The 14,958-nt window shown below is 40.4% G+C and overlaps 1 protein-coding gene across 1 annotated transcript; it reads left to right on the top strand.

The window, feature by feature from the left end:
- Positions 1 to 1,557: 1,557 nt before the first annotated feature.
- LOC149751605 (uncharacterized) lies at positions 1,558 to 2,864 on the top strand. The gene is made up of 4 exons (XM_089926343.1): positions 1,558 to 1,621; positions 1,709 to 2,032; positions 2,138 to 2,245; positions 2,352 to 2,864. The coding sequence occupies exons 2-4, from the start codon at positions 1,964 to 1,966 to the stop codon at positions 2,712 to 2,714; spliced, it is 540 nt and encodes a 179-aa protein (XP_089782469.1). The 5' UTR covers positions 1,558 to 1,621; positions 1,709 to 1,963; the 3' UTR covers positions 2,715 to 2,864.
- The last annotated feature ends 12,094 nt before the right edge of the window (positions 2,865 to 14,958 follow it).

The raw sequence follows: 14,958 nt of genomic DNA, 5'->3' as shown, positions 1-14,958 counted from the left end.
ACTGCTTCACTGATTATTGTTGTAATTTTGAGGGTTGATGGGTTGGGATTATGTAAAGTTCATGGATTTTAATTTTTTCGTCATGTTATTCATTTTTACAATCATTGTTCATCTGCAAGGAATAATGGAAAGTGGTGGAAAGTGGTGTTGCTTCATGGTTGTGAGTTATTTCCAGTGTGCAATCAAGAAGCTGGTCAAAAAGCTTGCTAAGAAGTACCATGCTTTCCTAGCATCAGAGGCGATCATGTATATTCACATTTGTTCTATGTGAAGCAGATAGTATTCCATATGTAAATTTGGATGATTTGACTTGTATTCCTTGTCTTTGTAAAGATTAAATGCTTTTTGAATATTGCTGGTATTAGATGAATGAACAGATAACTTGTAAAGGTTAATTCCTTATGTTCAGCTTTTTGTAAAGATTGAATGCCTTCTTAATGTCAATGATGCTGGGACAAGATTGAATGACTTATTTTTGTCATGCTTATGATAACTTCTCATCTTCATAAATATCATACCAGTTTTTGTTTCTTTTACATTTTTTACGATCTTGCCTTTCGTGTTTTTAATGGTTCGGTTTTTCTTATGTTGTTTTCTTTTTTTATCATCTCTCTAATATTTTCTACAGTGGTGTGTGCATTAAGGGAAGCAGTTACAATGACTTTGAGAGTGACTATTATGGGATGTTGGTTGACATTATCGAGTTAGACTATTTTGGGATTGGTAATAAAGTAGTGTTATTCAAATGTGACTGGTATGACAGAGATAAGGGTATGAAAGTGCATCCTCAACATGGCCTCGTTGAGATCAATTACAAACTAAGACTTCCAACCAATGATCCGTTTGTATTAGCTCAACAAGCACATCAGGTGTTCTATACTGGTTACCCAGGTAAGAAGAAGAATCGAAGATTGTGGTGGGCAGTAATTAAGACAAAAGCTAGAGGTAGGTTCCTTCCTAGTGGGACAGAAGAAAATTTTTCTGATTTTTATCAAGAAGAAAACTACAGGATTCCTACCCCAATCTCGATGACAGATGAGCTTGATGACCCAGACATTTTGGTTGGTGTTAATAGAGATGCAGAAGATATTGATGCAGCAGAAATTGAGTTGACAACTAACCAAATGGAAGAGGATCTTGAGGATGAAGAAGAAGATTTTGAAGATGAACAAACTGAGGAAGAGGAGCATGAGGCTGAGGAAGATTAAAATACAACATGCATATTTATGAATGCTAATATAACTAATTTTAGACTTATAAATTATAGTTGTGCAGACATGAGAAAGAGCAAAGGGAAAGCAACAGGTCCACTGATTGTTCTTTACTTTGATTGAATTTGTTGACATTTACATTGTGAAATAACTATAACTTTTTATTGTTGTGCAGTTATGGCCAAGAAAAAAGGGAAAGCAATAGGTAATGGAAAAGCAGCTTTAATACTGGCTGCTACTCAAGTTCCTCCTCAACCTCCTAGGTTGCCTGAGCGTGTCGAGGAATGTCATGATGATGATGATTACATTCCTGATGGGGACATGATTGAAGAGTTGGATGCAAATGAAGAAAGTTGTCATGGAGGGAGGTCCCTACACATGCTAAAGTTGGAATGTGGAACAAATTTGAGGTGATGTAATTAATTTATATTTCTTATCATTAACTTTTGCCCTTAACAAATAGTAAGTCTGATTACTTGCGATCTATATATTGTTAGGAGATACACACAATTCTTCCAGGACAATTGCATCATGTGCATGAAGTTTGGAACAAGCATTGTCAGCGACGATTGACAACCTCATTAGGGAAGGTCAGAAGCCAAAAGCTTCTGGAAGCAAAAGGAGATTTAAACAAAGCCCGTGATAAACCCCCTAATTGAATCTCTAGAGAAAATTGGAATAAGCTAATTGATATTTGGATCTCCCCAAAATGGAAGAAGAAATCAGAAGCCAACAAAAATAATAGAAACACCATGAAGAACGGTAGCATCTCTAAACACTGTGGAGGATCAATCACATTTGTCAATCATGACGAACGATTGGTATCTTTATTCAATTAGATTTCTATAATAATTTTTATATTATTGTTCAGTCATCTTAAATTAGCCCATTATATGTTAATGAATTTTTTCTTTTCTCTTTTGTAGAAATTAAAGTTAGGCAGGGAGCCAACAATAGTTGAATCTTTTAATCGGACGCATAAGACAAAGCAAGGCATGGGAGGATATGTAGATAAGAGAAGTGAAGCTGTCATGGTAAGTATAATTTTTTTATGATTCATAAATATTATTGAGCTTGCTCATGTTTATCTCTTGTTTGATCCACCATAATGTTTTTCTCTTCTTTTAAATCAACTGGCAGGCAAAGTATTCAGCTGAATACTCCAAAAAATATGGTGATGCCTCCACCTCAGATGCTCCTCCACGTGATTATGACTTGTGGTTTGAGGCAACTGGTGTCCCAACTCATGGCCATGTCTATGGCTTTAGTCCCCTAGAGGATCTCACTGGAATTATTGGGCAATCATCATCTGCTTCCACCTCTACAAGTCAAGCTCCAGAGCTGTACACTCATGAAGACCTTCTACGTATTCTTGAGCAGGAAAAGAAAAAATGGCAAGAGGAGGTTCTTCAAAAGATGAGAGAAGAGATTGGCTTTGGACCAAGGCATGCAGATCGGGGGAGTAATGGTGATTCTGGTTCTGCTGATCATGCTTCATTATAATTGTTTTTGCCTTAGATGATAGGTCTTTGCATTCCTAGGAGGAATGAAATCTCTGTTGATCTTTATGACATATTTTTAGACTTTGATTTTGATGGATTCAGGACATGTTGATGCCAATTTTGAATGACATTTAAAATGACTTTTGCGTAATGTTGAATGCCTTTGCTATTAATGATATTATTGTTATTATTATTATGTGCCAATCAATGTACCAAATGTACCAGGTTATTAGATTGTGATCGGTGACCAAATTTTGGTTACTAAATTGTTTACCAACTATTGTGACGAGCAGTCATAAACTTAGTGACAGGATTTTGGTCAATAAAAATTGATTTTGCTCAGCGCGTTTGTAACCAATTAGTGACCGTAAACTTATCACTAGGTCAGTGACGGGATTAATGACAAATGTAGTGACAAAATGTGTGACCATGTCTGTGACGACTAAATCTGTCACTAAAGGTCGTGACAGATTAGTGACCAAACTTGTGACCGCATTCTGTGACAAAATCAGTGACCAAGTTGCCTTCGTCACTAACTCCGCAACTGGATAGTGACAGGAAATACATAATTTCTTAAATATTTAATTCTTGAATTTGTAACGGCTTAGTGACGGCGGTTCTGTCACGGAGGTTAGTGACGGGAATCGCCGCCGTCACGGAGAATTTAGCGACGTGTGTTTTTGTAACGAAGTCAGTGACGGGAGCTCCGGTCACAAATTCCATATTAGTAACCGGAAACACTTATAGTGACGGGAATCTCCGTCACTATACGCGTGTTTTCTGGTAGTGCGTGGTTCACATAAATGGAGCATAATATCCTATTATAACTTTATAGTTATGAGTCACAAATTGTATCAAGGAGCCGCTCTCAAGCATCCATGCGGTCCATCGTAGACCGGCCTCGTATGGACCTAAAAGAATGTGCGTGTCAATTAGATTCCTGCAAGCACAGGCTTACCGTGTGAAGGTCAACCGTATAGAACATGAGGTAGGTATTCATTGCGACGCCTTAAATTATGACTGAAACATGCCTTAGAGATAGACCTTGCCGGTGGATGAGGATGATGGTCTCGGACACCACCTTAGAGCTACTAGCCAAAGTTGCCATTAGATACTTCTATTGCGTAGCAACGTCGATCTCATTCCAAAAAGGTCACAACCTAGGACTTCATTCCAAAAGGGCTGGCATGAAGATGTTATTTGTGTTCTTTGAACTCAAAATCTATCCAGTCCATAGCTGATGTGGGACTAAATGCACATCTATATGAATCCTCGCATACTCTCTCCATTTAAGTTTTGACATTTTCACCAGGTTAAGAATCCAAAGCCATTCAAATCTAGTTTCAAGTACCATAATCCAAATCCAAACCCATGCTCATTCTTCATGAACCTGTGTCGCAGTATCCTGTAGTCTACATAGGTCATGACCAGATTCGCTCTGATACGATTTTGTCACAACTCAGGATCTCATTCCAAAAATAGCTAGTTCGAAGATATTATTTAGATTTTTTAGCTATGTATAATTATCTAAGATCTATCTGGTGCATAGTTAATATGAAATTAAATACTCGCCCGCATGAATCCTCAACCATAATGTTATAATAGTTATAAGTTACCTAAAAACCCATCGCAAGTAATGTTGCATCTGCACCTGCTTCCTTGTCACTTCTTTGCTATAAGTTTCATGCTTCAAGGCAGGTGTTTGGCGTGAACCATGTATACAGGTTAATTCAAGAAAGCATTTAATGGATTGTTATAATACGACCTATCAAGATTATCTGGAGCCATGGATGGAAACAGGTCGAGCCGAGTCAAGCTTTTCCCCTCTGCTCGAGCCTCGCACAAAAAAATTTCAGGCTTCAAGCCAAAACCTAAGACAAACCGATTCAGCCTCATCTTTTGCCACCATCCCCCATGGCTTCCCTTTTAACCGAGACTCCCCTGGTTTCACTGTTCGTGGTTGCACCAGTGGCAATGACCATGGGGTCCCAAGAGGGAAGCCATGGAGGAGGATCTAGGACAGTGATGGGTGATGGATGGTGGATGGGGTGGAGTGGTGAGGTGGTTGTCATCATGGATGAGACGGGGATGGAGACCAAGTAGGTGACATGGTCAAAGAAGATGTAGGTAGAGAGAGACCAGCGAAGAGAAGGAAAAACGAGCCTCATCCATCTCCATGTAATTTGGTGAAGGTGGGAATGGGAGAACCCCAACCCCAAAACTCCGTATATGTCTTGAGCTTGGAAAAGATTGGGCTTCGGGTTGAGCTTCCGAACGGGTCACAATTTTTTAAGGCCCAAACCTAAGCCGAACTCAACCAAGCAAGCACAAATACCAATCTAAATTCGGGTCGGTCTCACGAGTCTCAAGTTAGCTCAGGTCCATTTCCAGTTATGATTGGAAACGGGCGGGCTGGGCCGGGCCATACCTCTATCTGAGCCCATCTTTCTTTTGGGCTTTGAGCTGGGCTGCGGCCCGATATTGGAAAACTTCGGCCCGAGCCCGACCCAAACTCTATTGGGCTAGCCCAAATTACCTATTTGAGCCAAAAATTGGGCTGGCCCGAACCCAAATTTTTTTTTTTTGAATGACACCCAAAATAAATTAATTATAATTCAACATCCAGATATCAAATCAAGGTCAATATAAAACAAATGAAACCATCCAATCAATTAAACGTACTTTGAAGCCCATTAGCCCACTAGCCCAACGAACCCATTGGAGACTTCGAGTATCGAACAAGCCCATTTTGAAATGACCTAAATGACTGAACTGAGCTAGGTTCGGGCCTGAATTATAACTCGGGTCCAAGCTGAGCCAATGATATACCCGAACCCGGCCCGAAAAATAAATGGGCTCTGTAATTATACCTAAACCGAGCCCGAAATTTTTTAGGCCTAGCCCCTTGGCCAACCTAAAGTCAGCCCAGCCCGTTGAGCTTTGGGCCGGCTCAAGCCCGTTTCCAACCATATTTCTAGTCCTATTTAGAATGGATAAGAAAAATACTCTTTTGTGTTTAATTTTATACTTCTCTACTTTCACATTATCAGCCATTTTTTAGTAAATGTAAAGATATATTTATTCCAAAAAAGCATGTAAAAGGAAAATCAAGTACGTGACTAAGAAGTCTATTTGAGAAATGGCATTCTGGGAGTTGGCATTATAGTGAGACTGTAATAGAGATATTGAGTTTATAATACCATAGAAATACAAAATTGAGTTGAAATATTTTATGCTTTTTTCCGGTGAAAAATCCTTGAACATCTATTAAAAGGTGACAAATCTTACAATATGTTCTTCCTCTATTAGGAAATTCCTTTTATGAAGAATTTGTGTTATAAATTAATTGACCTAATTTTATACAAGGGCTAACTTGTCAAGTTGGTATTGTATCTAATGACATGGGTTAGGATCCAACTTACACGGGGTTGTGGGTGGCAATAATCCTAGCCCTTAATTTTATATAGTTTTCTCTTACATAAGAGTCCTTAGAAAACTTCCTTAATTATTGAGGTAATCATGATCATACATACTGATGGAGCACCAGTGTGGGGAAAGAGGAGAAGAAGGAAGAACAAGAGAAGGAGAAGGAAGAAGAGGTTGTAGAGACGCAGGAAGAATAGAGGAGGAGAGGAGAAAAAGAGAAGAAAGAACGTAGGGGAAGAAAATTCCAAATCACTTCATTAAAACCCTAATCATGAAAATAGTCCCCTCTATATAGGGCCAAATAAACACAATTAACATAAAACCCCCTTACACAAAAATAACTCATAATAAGCCCACAAATAACACAAATAAGCCCTAAAATGCAAACAAACCCAGAAATAAAATAAATATACAAATAAACGGGTCTGACTCAATCCGGGGGCTCAGGATCATCTGAATGAAGGGCTCTGATGTCCCCATCAACTCCTTCCGAGTGAGAAAAACTCGACCCCGTCGAGTACAGGTCTGGCCAGCTGTCGTACTACTCCAGAAGATCGGGATCAAGGCGCTGCAACTGTGCTCTGAAAATTCACGTTACATCAGACTTTGGTCGACCTTTCCACCGAACAAGGTAACGTTGGTAACCACCGTTCCTGGTTGAAATAACCTGCTCATCCAATATATGTTCTATTTGTTCTCTGCGTGCATGAACTTTGGGAGGTGGTGGCTCAACAGCAGGTAATAGGTCAGGATGTCCAATATGGGCAGGTATATCAATAAAAAGATCAGAAGGCATGAATATTATCTTTTTGTATGGGACTAAATCTTCAATATTAAATGTCGCACTAATCCCATAGTCATCAGGAAGATCCACAACATATGCATTCGAACTGATTTTCTTTAAGATTTTGAACGGTTCTGCATTACAAGTTTGCAATTTCTTAAACGTATCTGAAGAAAATCGTTCAAGCCTAATTCTTATCATGACGTAATCTTTTTCACTTAACTCTTTATAATGTCTGTCTAAATCAGCAAGGGATTTATATTTTAAGTTATTAAAGTGACTACAATTGCTGATTTCTTGATGCAATGAATGTGGATGTGATGCAATTGATTGTGCAGACTCAAAAACTCTATACTGATGAGACATGAAAAATAGGTCTATGGGTTGCCTAAATTTATAATCATGCACCACTTCGAATGGATTCATGCCTATGGACTTATGAACCGAACTATTATATGCAAACTCAACTGTCGGTAATATTAAACCAGGTCCTAGCATATGCATTTGGGTTGAGCCTATGATGTGGAAGGTTGGGCAGAAATACTTCGGAAACTAGATCAATTGCGTGTTGGATATCACGCATCGGAGAAAGTGCATCCGGAAGATCATCAGGGACTACATCATTAAACTCCTCTAGAAGAAAAACTACTATAGGAGAATGTTCAAGATTGGATTCCACATGGGTATCTTTAGCTACTAGTGCCAATTCAGGTGACTGGCTCTCAATATCTGTCACTACCTCTTCCACAGTAGTGATGTGAAGTGGCTTGGTTGTACTTAGATCAATAGTCTTCCTTTAGAAATCATTTTGAACAAAATCTAATTCTATAGGTTCGTCTTCAAAGTCTTCTTCACAATCTTCTATATTTGGTTCATAGACTTTTCGACATATTCGACCTCTTGGCTCCTAGCTTCTGGTTCAGTAATCAGGTAGGTCCTAATGGAACATTGGGATGCTATGTGGTCGAATTGTTGACATCTTGAGCATTGGGTTTGGTGCCCAAGAAAATGGGGAAGGATTACAGGTAGTGCAACCGAACCGATTTTAGGTTGGGCTGCAACAGGGGTTGGCGGTGTAGGGGTCCTAGAATTTTGCATGAGCTCACGGATCTCTTGTGTGAGTTCATTGTATCCAGCCCGCATGGCAACGATCTGTTCCTTGATAGACTTCAAAATGTTGGAATTCATGGTAGCTACAGGAGTTTTAGGTTGACTGAGATAGTACTCCATATCACTACAGGTTGGCATGCAATGATGACACTGGGTGATGATGTGAAATGCAGTGTCACTAATGAAATCCTAATAACTATAATATAGGACCAAATTTGATGCAGGACAACCTACTAATGCAATCTATTATGATTTCAAAAATCAGCAAGTCTTCACAATAATAACTTAAAATTTAAATGTTGCTGATTTTTATTTCGGTTATTCAGAATTAAGGATTAAGATTATTCAATTTAAGAAGTTAGATTGCAATCAAGTAATACAGTTGTTCTGATCCTAAAGTAATCTGATCGAATAATATTGAGAAATGTCCTGTTACTAAGGTGTGCTAATTTAATATCTAGATTTTAAAAGGCGAATAGAATGGGTTTGAAAGTAGGGATTCTATGTTCTGAATTTTGACAACAAAAATAAGTTTCAAGAATATGGTTATCATGCAAGAAAACTAGAACATAATTAAATGAACAAGCCACAAAAAGTAGAAACCTATCACCTGTCGGAAAGTAGACGACCAGAGTCGTTCGCTCATGGGCGATGATCAAGAGTGCGGTTGTAGCTGATGACACTTTCAATTGGCTTCAATTGGCTTCGACTTGAATCTGATCACAGCACCCTGGTGAGTCTACGGGGCTTGTAAAATGGCGGGAAGTGGACCTATTGGAATTTGTGAGATCGGCTCAAGCCTTTGTAATGAGGGCCTGCTGGCTTGGGCCCGTGAGGTGGCAGTGGGGTGGCCCGAAACTTGGGCCCAAAAGGGCCTGTCTGGGGGTCGATGGAGGGGTGCTCGGATGAGCTGCACTGGCCGAAGACAAAAAGGAATAAGGAAAAAAAAGGGGGGGGGGGCGGCGGAAGGTGACAGGGGTTCGGGATGGGGACGGCCGGCGGCGGCGCAGACGAAGCGGCAGGTGGGTGGCAGCGGAGCTGCGGCGACGACGGTGGCGCGTTGAGGATCAGAGGGGATGTGTGTAGAGAAGGAAGCGGCGAGGTGTGGGTGAGGAGGCGGTGGTGAATGGTGGAGGGAGGTGGTGTGCGGGTGGTGTGCGGCCTGTGGAGTCGGCCGGTGGTGAGGAAAATGGACGGGTGTACGAGGAGGCGGAAATGGGGAAGGAGATGGACAAAGGGAGCTAGGCGGGCGTAGACGGAAACGGCGAGGCGGCGAGGGCGGTGCAGCACGGGAGATGGGGTGGCGACGGATCTCGATGGCGACGGGGTGGCGAGGCCGGAGGGGTGACGGCTGCGGTGGCTAGGGTGGAGCGGCGCTTCACGGACGGCGGCGATGGCAAACGAACAGAGGTAGAAGATGAACAGAGGTAATATTTTTTTTTTTTTGAGTTACAAGTTCGGGTTATCGGGTTCTGGTTTTCTGGTGCAACCCGCTCCGATACCCTTACATCCGCACGTGCAACTCACGTGCACTTTTTTTTTTTGGGACCCGGGTTATCGGGTCGTGGGTTAACGGGTGGACTCCTACCCGTTAATCTGCCTTTTTTCAACCTCCCGATGGATTCGGGAGGGTGCTCCAATAATGGTGGCGGCTGCTGCGGGCGGACTTGCGGCGACCGACGGCGACCGGTCACGTCGGCGGGCGTCCTCTTCTTGGGTGGTACATCACGAGCGGAGGGCGTTTCGGGGTTGTCGCAGGGCAGTTGTGGCCGACGGTCGGTTACGAGCTCCGGCTGGTGGCGGCTGTGGACTTTTGGCGATAGACGACGGCCGACCACGGGTTGTTTCCTCGGCGGCAGTCTCCTCTGCGGACCCGGCGCAGGCGGCCGGTGGCAGACATGGGCGGCTCGGTTGGGGTGCTCGTCGGCGGAGTTCGACGCTGGGGAGGCGGCGCGATGCGGGGTGGTGGTGGCCTCGGGCGCGGTGACGGGTGGAAGGGGAAGAGCAGCCGCAGGGTTTTCCCTTTCTCTTTTTTTTTTTTTGAAGTGTGTGTGTTCTTCTGGTGAGTACGAGGGGAAGAGACAGAGATGAAGTCTAGTTGATGGTGGACACCGAGGGAAAGAAAAGGAAAAAAAAAGAAGACAGTGGATCGGGCTTTGGCAATAGAAGCCAAAACCGATTAGCTCTGATACCAAGTTGATGGAGCACTACGATGGGAAAGGGTGCTAACACAGCTTTCACCTGACGGCAGCCCACAGAAACTAAGGCCCTGATGGATCGGGGCTTTGGCAGCAGGGGCAAAACCCACCAATGCTCTGATACTAAGTTGATGCAGCACTACGATGGGGGAAGGGTGCTATAATGACCAGTGAAAACTAGAAGATAGGGGAAAGGAAGAAGAGGATGAGAGGAAGAGAAGAAGAGGGGAAAGAGAGAAAGAGAGGAGAAGAACGTAGAGGAGAAAATTTTTAAACCTTCATTAAAACCCTAATCATGAAAATAGTCCCCTATATATAGGGCCAAATAAACACAATTAACATAAAACCCCCTTACACAAAAAATAACTCCTAATAAGCCCACAAATAACACAAATAAGCCCTAAAATGCAAACAAGCCCAGAAATAAAATAAATATACAAATAAACGGGTCTGACTCAATCCGGAGGCTCAGGATCATCTGGATGAAGGGCTCTGATGTCCCCATCACATACTCTCTTCTCATCCTTTGTGGCTATCTACCACTATGATTCACCATCCTCTCATCCTTTATTGCTATTTTCCACTATGATTCACTAATGAAGCATAAAATGTGGCGATATCATATAATATATATGAAGGATGCAATGTAGTCCAACATCATGATGCAACCAAAGATTAAGATGGATAGCTCTTTTTTTTGATAAATTACCACAAAAACATAGATTATATGTAAATCGAGATAAATTAATACTTGTAGAGAAGATGTGAGAGCACAAAAAGATGCAAGAAGATGGATAAAAACTTTTCCAAACATCATATAGTGTCTCGCACTAAATAAGCTCTCTAAAACTTACTTGGAAGTCTCCTCCTTATCTCTTTTTTTTTTCTTCTCAAACTCTCTCTTTCATATAGAGCCCTCTTGCTTGAGTTCTAAATATGAGATATAAGAAATACACACTTACTCAAACCCTGCATACCCTATTTATAACATAAGGGGCAGGCCTTAGGAAGAAACCCTAGATCATGTGGAGCCATCTTAGGATAGTAAGTGGCCACCGCTACGGGCTCTCACATGTGGTTGGTCACCTAAGAAAGCCTAATTCGGGGTTTAGGTCCAATCCGCCATACCACCCTAAATAGGTCTTGTTAGCCCACATGAACCAATTCCTCTACTGCTTAATCCAATTGAGCTTGAGTTTAGTAAGAAAAGGCTAAGGAAGGATGACAGAAAAGTATGAGACCTTGAGATCAATTTAAATTTTTGTCATATTTACATGAAGCTAGACTAGCCCCCTATGTATAAAATTGTATGATTGTGCTATTCTCTAATAGATAGAACAGACAAAAAAAGTCTTCCTTCATATACAATAGCTGGTTCTTGCAATTCTACTTATCCACATCTCTTTATCCTTGATCAACTATTGTAAACATATTAGCATTGTCAAACCCATAGCCAATCAATTTTATGACTGATTTGAACCCTAGATCATGGGTCAAACATCATCGAAAATAGATGCATAGATAAAATAATTTTGAAGAAAATATTTTATTCATATCCAAAATAAATAATATTTATATACAAAAATAATTTGATTAAAATATCACCTGGATCTAGAATATTGTGTCTAATGTATCTCTGTTTTGATAAGCATAAATTATCATTGGTAGATTCCTTGTTGGACAGGCTTTGTCCCCACTAATGAAAAGGAATAATAAACCAATACTCACTTATCAAGGATAAATCCAAAATATCCTGGTTGATATATGGGTTTGGACATAAATTTATTGAACTAAGATCACAGTAGATAGTAGTGCTCTCAAGTCAAGCGGCTACTTGCATATTGTGCTTACAAGATTGTCATTTCCGGAAAAAAGGAGTTTCCAAGAGATGGTCTCATGTTGTTGACCATTCAATATGAGACATATCAATGGGCTAATACAAAGTTAACTATTTTGATGATTATCAGAAAATAGCCACTCCTATCTATTATTGTATATTATACATAATAGCAGCCATATGAGTGATGTCTAATGTCATCCACAGTTGGGATCCATTTTTAAGTATCTAGAATGATTAAATTCTCCTCATATGATACACAATGACTTCTTGGTCATTCTACCTCTAAATGATACTTGTCGATTATTTTCTGACTCTAAATCTGATAGATGATACAAACCTCTAACTATTTATGACCATGTGCAGGATATATATATATATATGTATTGTGCATACAAGATTGTCATTTCCGGAAAAAAGGGGTTTCCAAGAGATGGTTTCATGTTGTTGACCATTCAATATGAGACATATCAATGGGCTAATACAAAGTTAACTATTTTGATGATTATCAGAAAATAGCCACTCCTATCTATTATTGTATATTATACATAATAGCAGCCATATGAGTGATGTCTAATGTCATCCACAGTTGGGATCCATTTTTAAGTATCTAGAATGATTAAATTCTCCTCATATGATACACAATGACTTTTTGGTCATTCTACCTCTAAATGATACTTGTTGATTATTTTCTGACTCTAAATCTGATAGATGATACAAACCTCTAACTATTTATGACCATGTGCAGGATATATATATATATATATATATATATATATATATATATATGAAATATCTTAGAATTCTGTGTTTGTTATATTAAATAGTTTTAATTGCATACCTTACTTCCAAAAATATCACCTTCTCCACTTTTTCAAAAGCTCACAATGATCTACCACAATGTCATCAAAGGAGAGGGAAGAAACTGGAATCATGTGTAATTCAATTTTGATAAATTTGATGAGAAAACTTTTTATTATTTTTTGGAAAAAAAGGTCTGTGTCATTTAAGAAAGATGGCGTTGTTAACATAAAAAGAACAAATTTACTATTCAATGATTATTCATCTAAGAATCATGATAGGAATTTACATTCTTATGATACTCCATTATAAAGTATATATGATTTTCTCAAGGCAGCATTTAATTTAGAAGTAAGGCAAGCTAAAAGGGTTGGAACAAATCCTATGACCATCAATTAGGTTTCTTTTTGAAATTAAAAAAAGCTTAAGAATGGAATATTTTCACATACTTCCTTCCTTCCTTCATTAGAAGCGGACTAAGTTGAAATATGGTTACATCATCTATGTAAAGTAATTTTCACATAAAGCCCTTATTAATACCTGCCATTCTTTTATTGGCAAAAGCACCTATGGTGTAGAGTTGTTGGAAAAATTTATCCCAGGGATATTTGTAGAATAACTATTCCAACATGGATAACTTGTGACCTTTAAGAGATTAATTGCAATATTACCAGTGTATTAGAAATTTTTGCTCCACCCATGTCCCCCCTCCTCTCTCTCTCTACCTATGTCCCCCCACCTCTCTCTCTCTCTATCTTCTGCGTGTGAACTGGAGCATTTGATCTACTTTTTTTTGGTACATCGGTAGCTCACATTAGTCTTGCGTGAGCATTGCCATCTGAGTCAAGGGACAAAATACTCCATAGAGGTGGAGGAACATATACAAAATGGGTTATGAAAATCTCTCTAGAATGGTGAGCAGTAAAGAAGGCGACCCAATCAGTAGCTCGGTTCGCCTTCCAGAACTAGAGCTGATCAAAACCCGGGCCGGGCCGGGCTCTACAGCAGAAATTAGGCCCGATGGCTATGCCCAGACCCGGCCCGGCCCGACTGTCGGGCTTAAATTTTTGTCCAGGCCCAACCCGACCTTATAAATCTGGTCCCAGGCCCGACCCGACAGGCCCGACCCGATAGGCCCGACCCGACAGGCCCGACCCGACAGGCCCGATTTTTTTTTTTTTTGGAATCTAGAAATGGGCCAAAATGGCCTAACAGCTTAATGGGCTCTCAAAAACTGGATGTATTTTTCTATCTTTATTTTGTTTCTCCAATGGTTAATTGGTTAATGTTAACCATATAAGTAGCCTATTTCAAATAGATAGTGTTGGTGGTGGTTTCAAACTTTGTAATTTGGATATATCTACAAATATTAAAAAAGAAAAAAATTGCATCTTCAAGCCAATAGAAAGAAAATAAAATGTATGAAACAACACTATTGTCCAGCTGAGAATTACAACCCAACAATAAAAACTACAAACTTAGACAATTACATATTTAGACAAAATTCAAATTACATTGTCCCATTAACATTATAACAAACATGCATCTTTGTGCATTCAAAAGTAAATGTAATCATAATTCTTGAAGCCACTTCCATAATAGAAAACTGTAGAAGAACATCCTTGCATCTTCTAACTCTCAAAACCTACAAACATAAAATTGAAATATTAGCAATTGTTAATGATTGAACATGAATAATTATTAAAGTTATTAATAGAATATCTAAATGACCGAACCATGTAATCCCTCTTCCATCTCTTCCTCGTCATCTTCATCCTCACTAGATTCTTCCATGTTACGGGGAAGACTCGTAACCACCTCGGCAGTCGGCAGTCGGCACCTCCCTCTCCCCCCCCCACCTTAAAACCTGGCCCGATGGGAAGCTCCGAAGTCCCCACCTCCCTCCCTCTCCGAGTTCCGACTCGGAACTTCCGAGCTCTCCCGCTCCCCCCCCCCACCTCTCCCTCTCCGAGTTCCGACTCGGAACTTCCGAGCTCTCCCGCTCCCCCCCCACCTCTCCCTCTCCGAGTTCTGACTCGGAAGATCCGGGCATCCGGGCTTGACTGTGAAGGATTTGGGCAAAATTCAT

Source organism: Phoenix dactylifera, chromosome 11, assembly GCF_051530095.1.
Source record: "Phoenix dactylifera cultivar Ajwa chromosome 11, Ajwa_hap1_PhDact_Kaust_v1.1, whole genome shotgun sequence".
Taxonomy (NCBI): Eukaryota; Viridiplantae; Streptophyta; class Magnoliopsida; order Arecales; family Arecaceae; genus Phoenix; species Phoenix dactylifera.
This window is presented reverse-complemented; position numbering and strand designations above follow the sequence as displayed.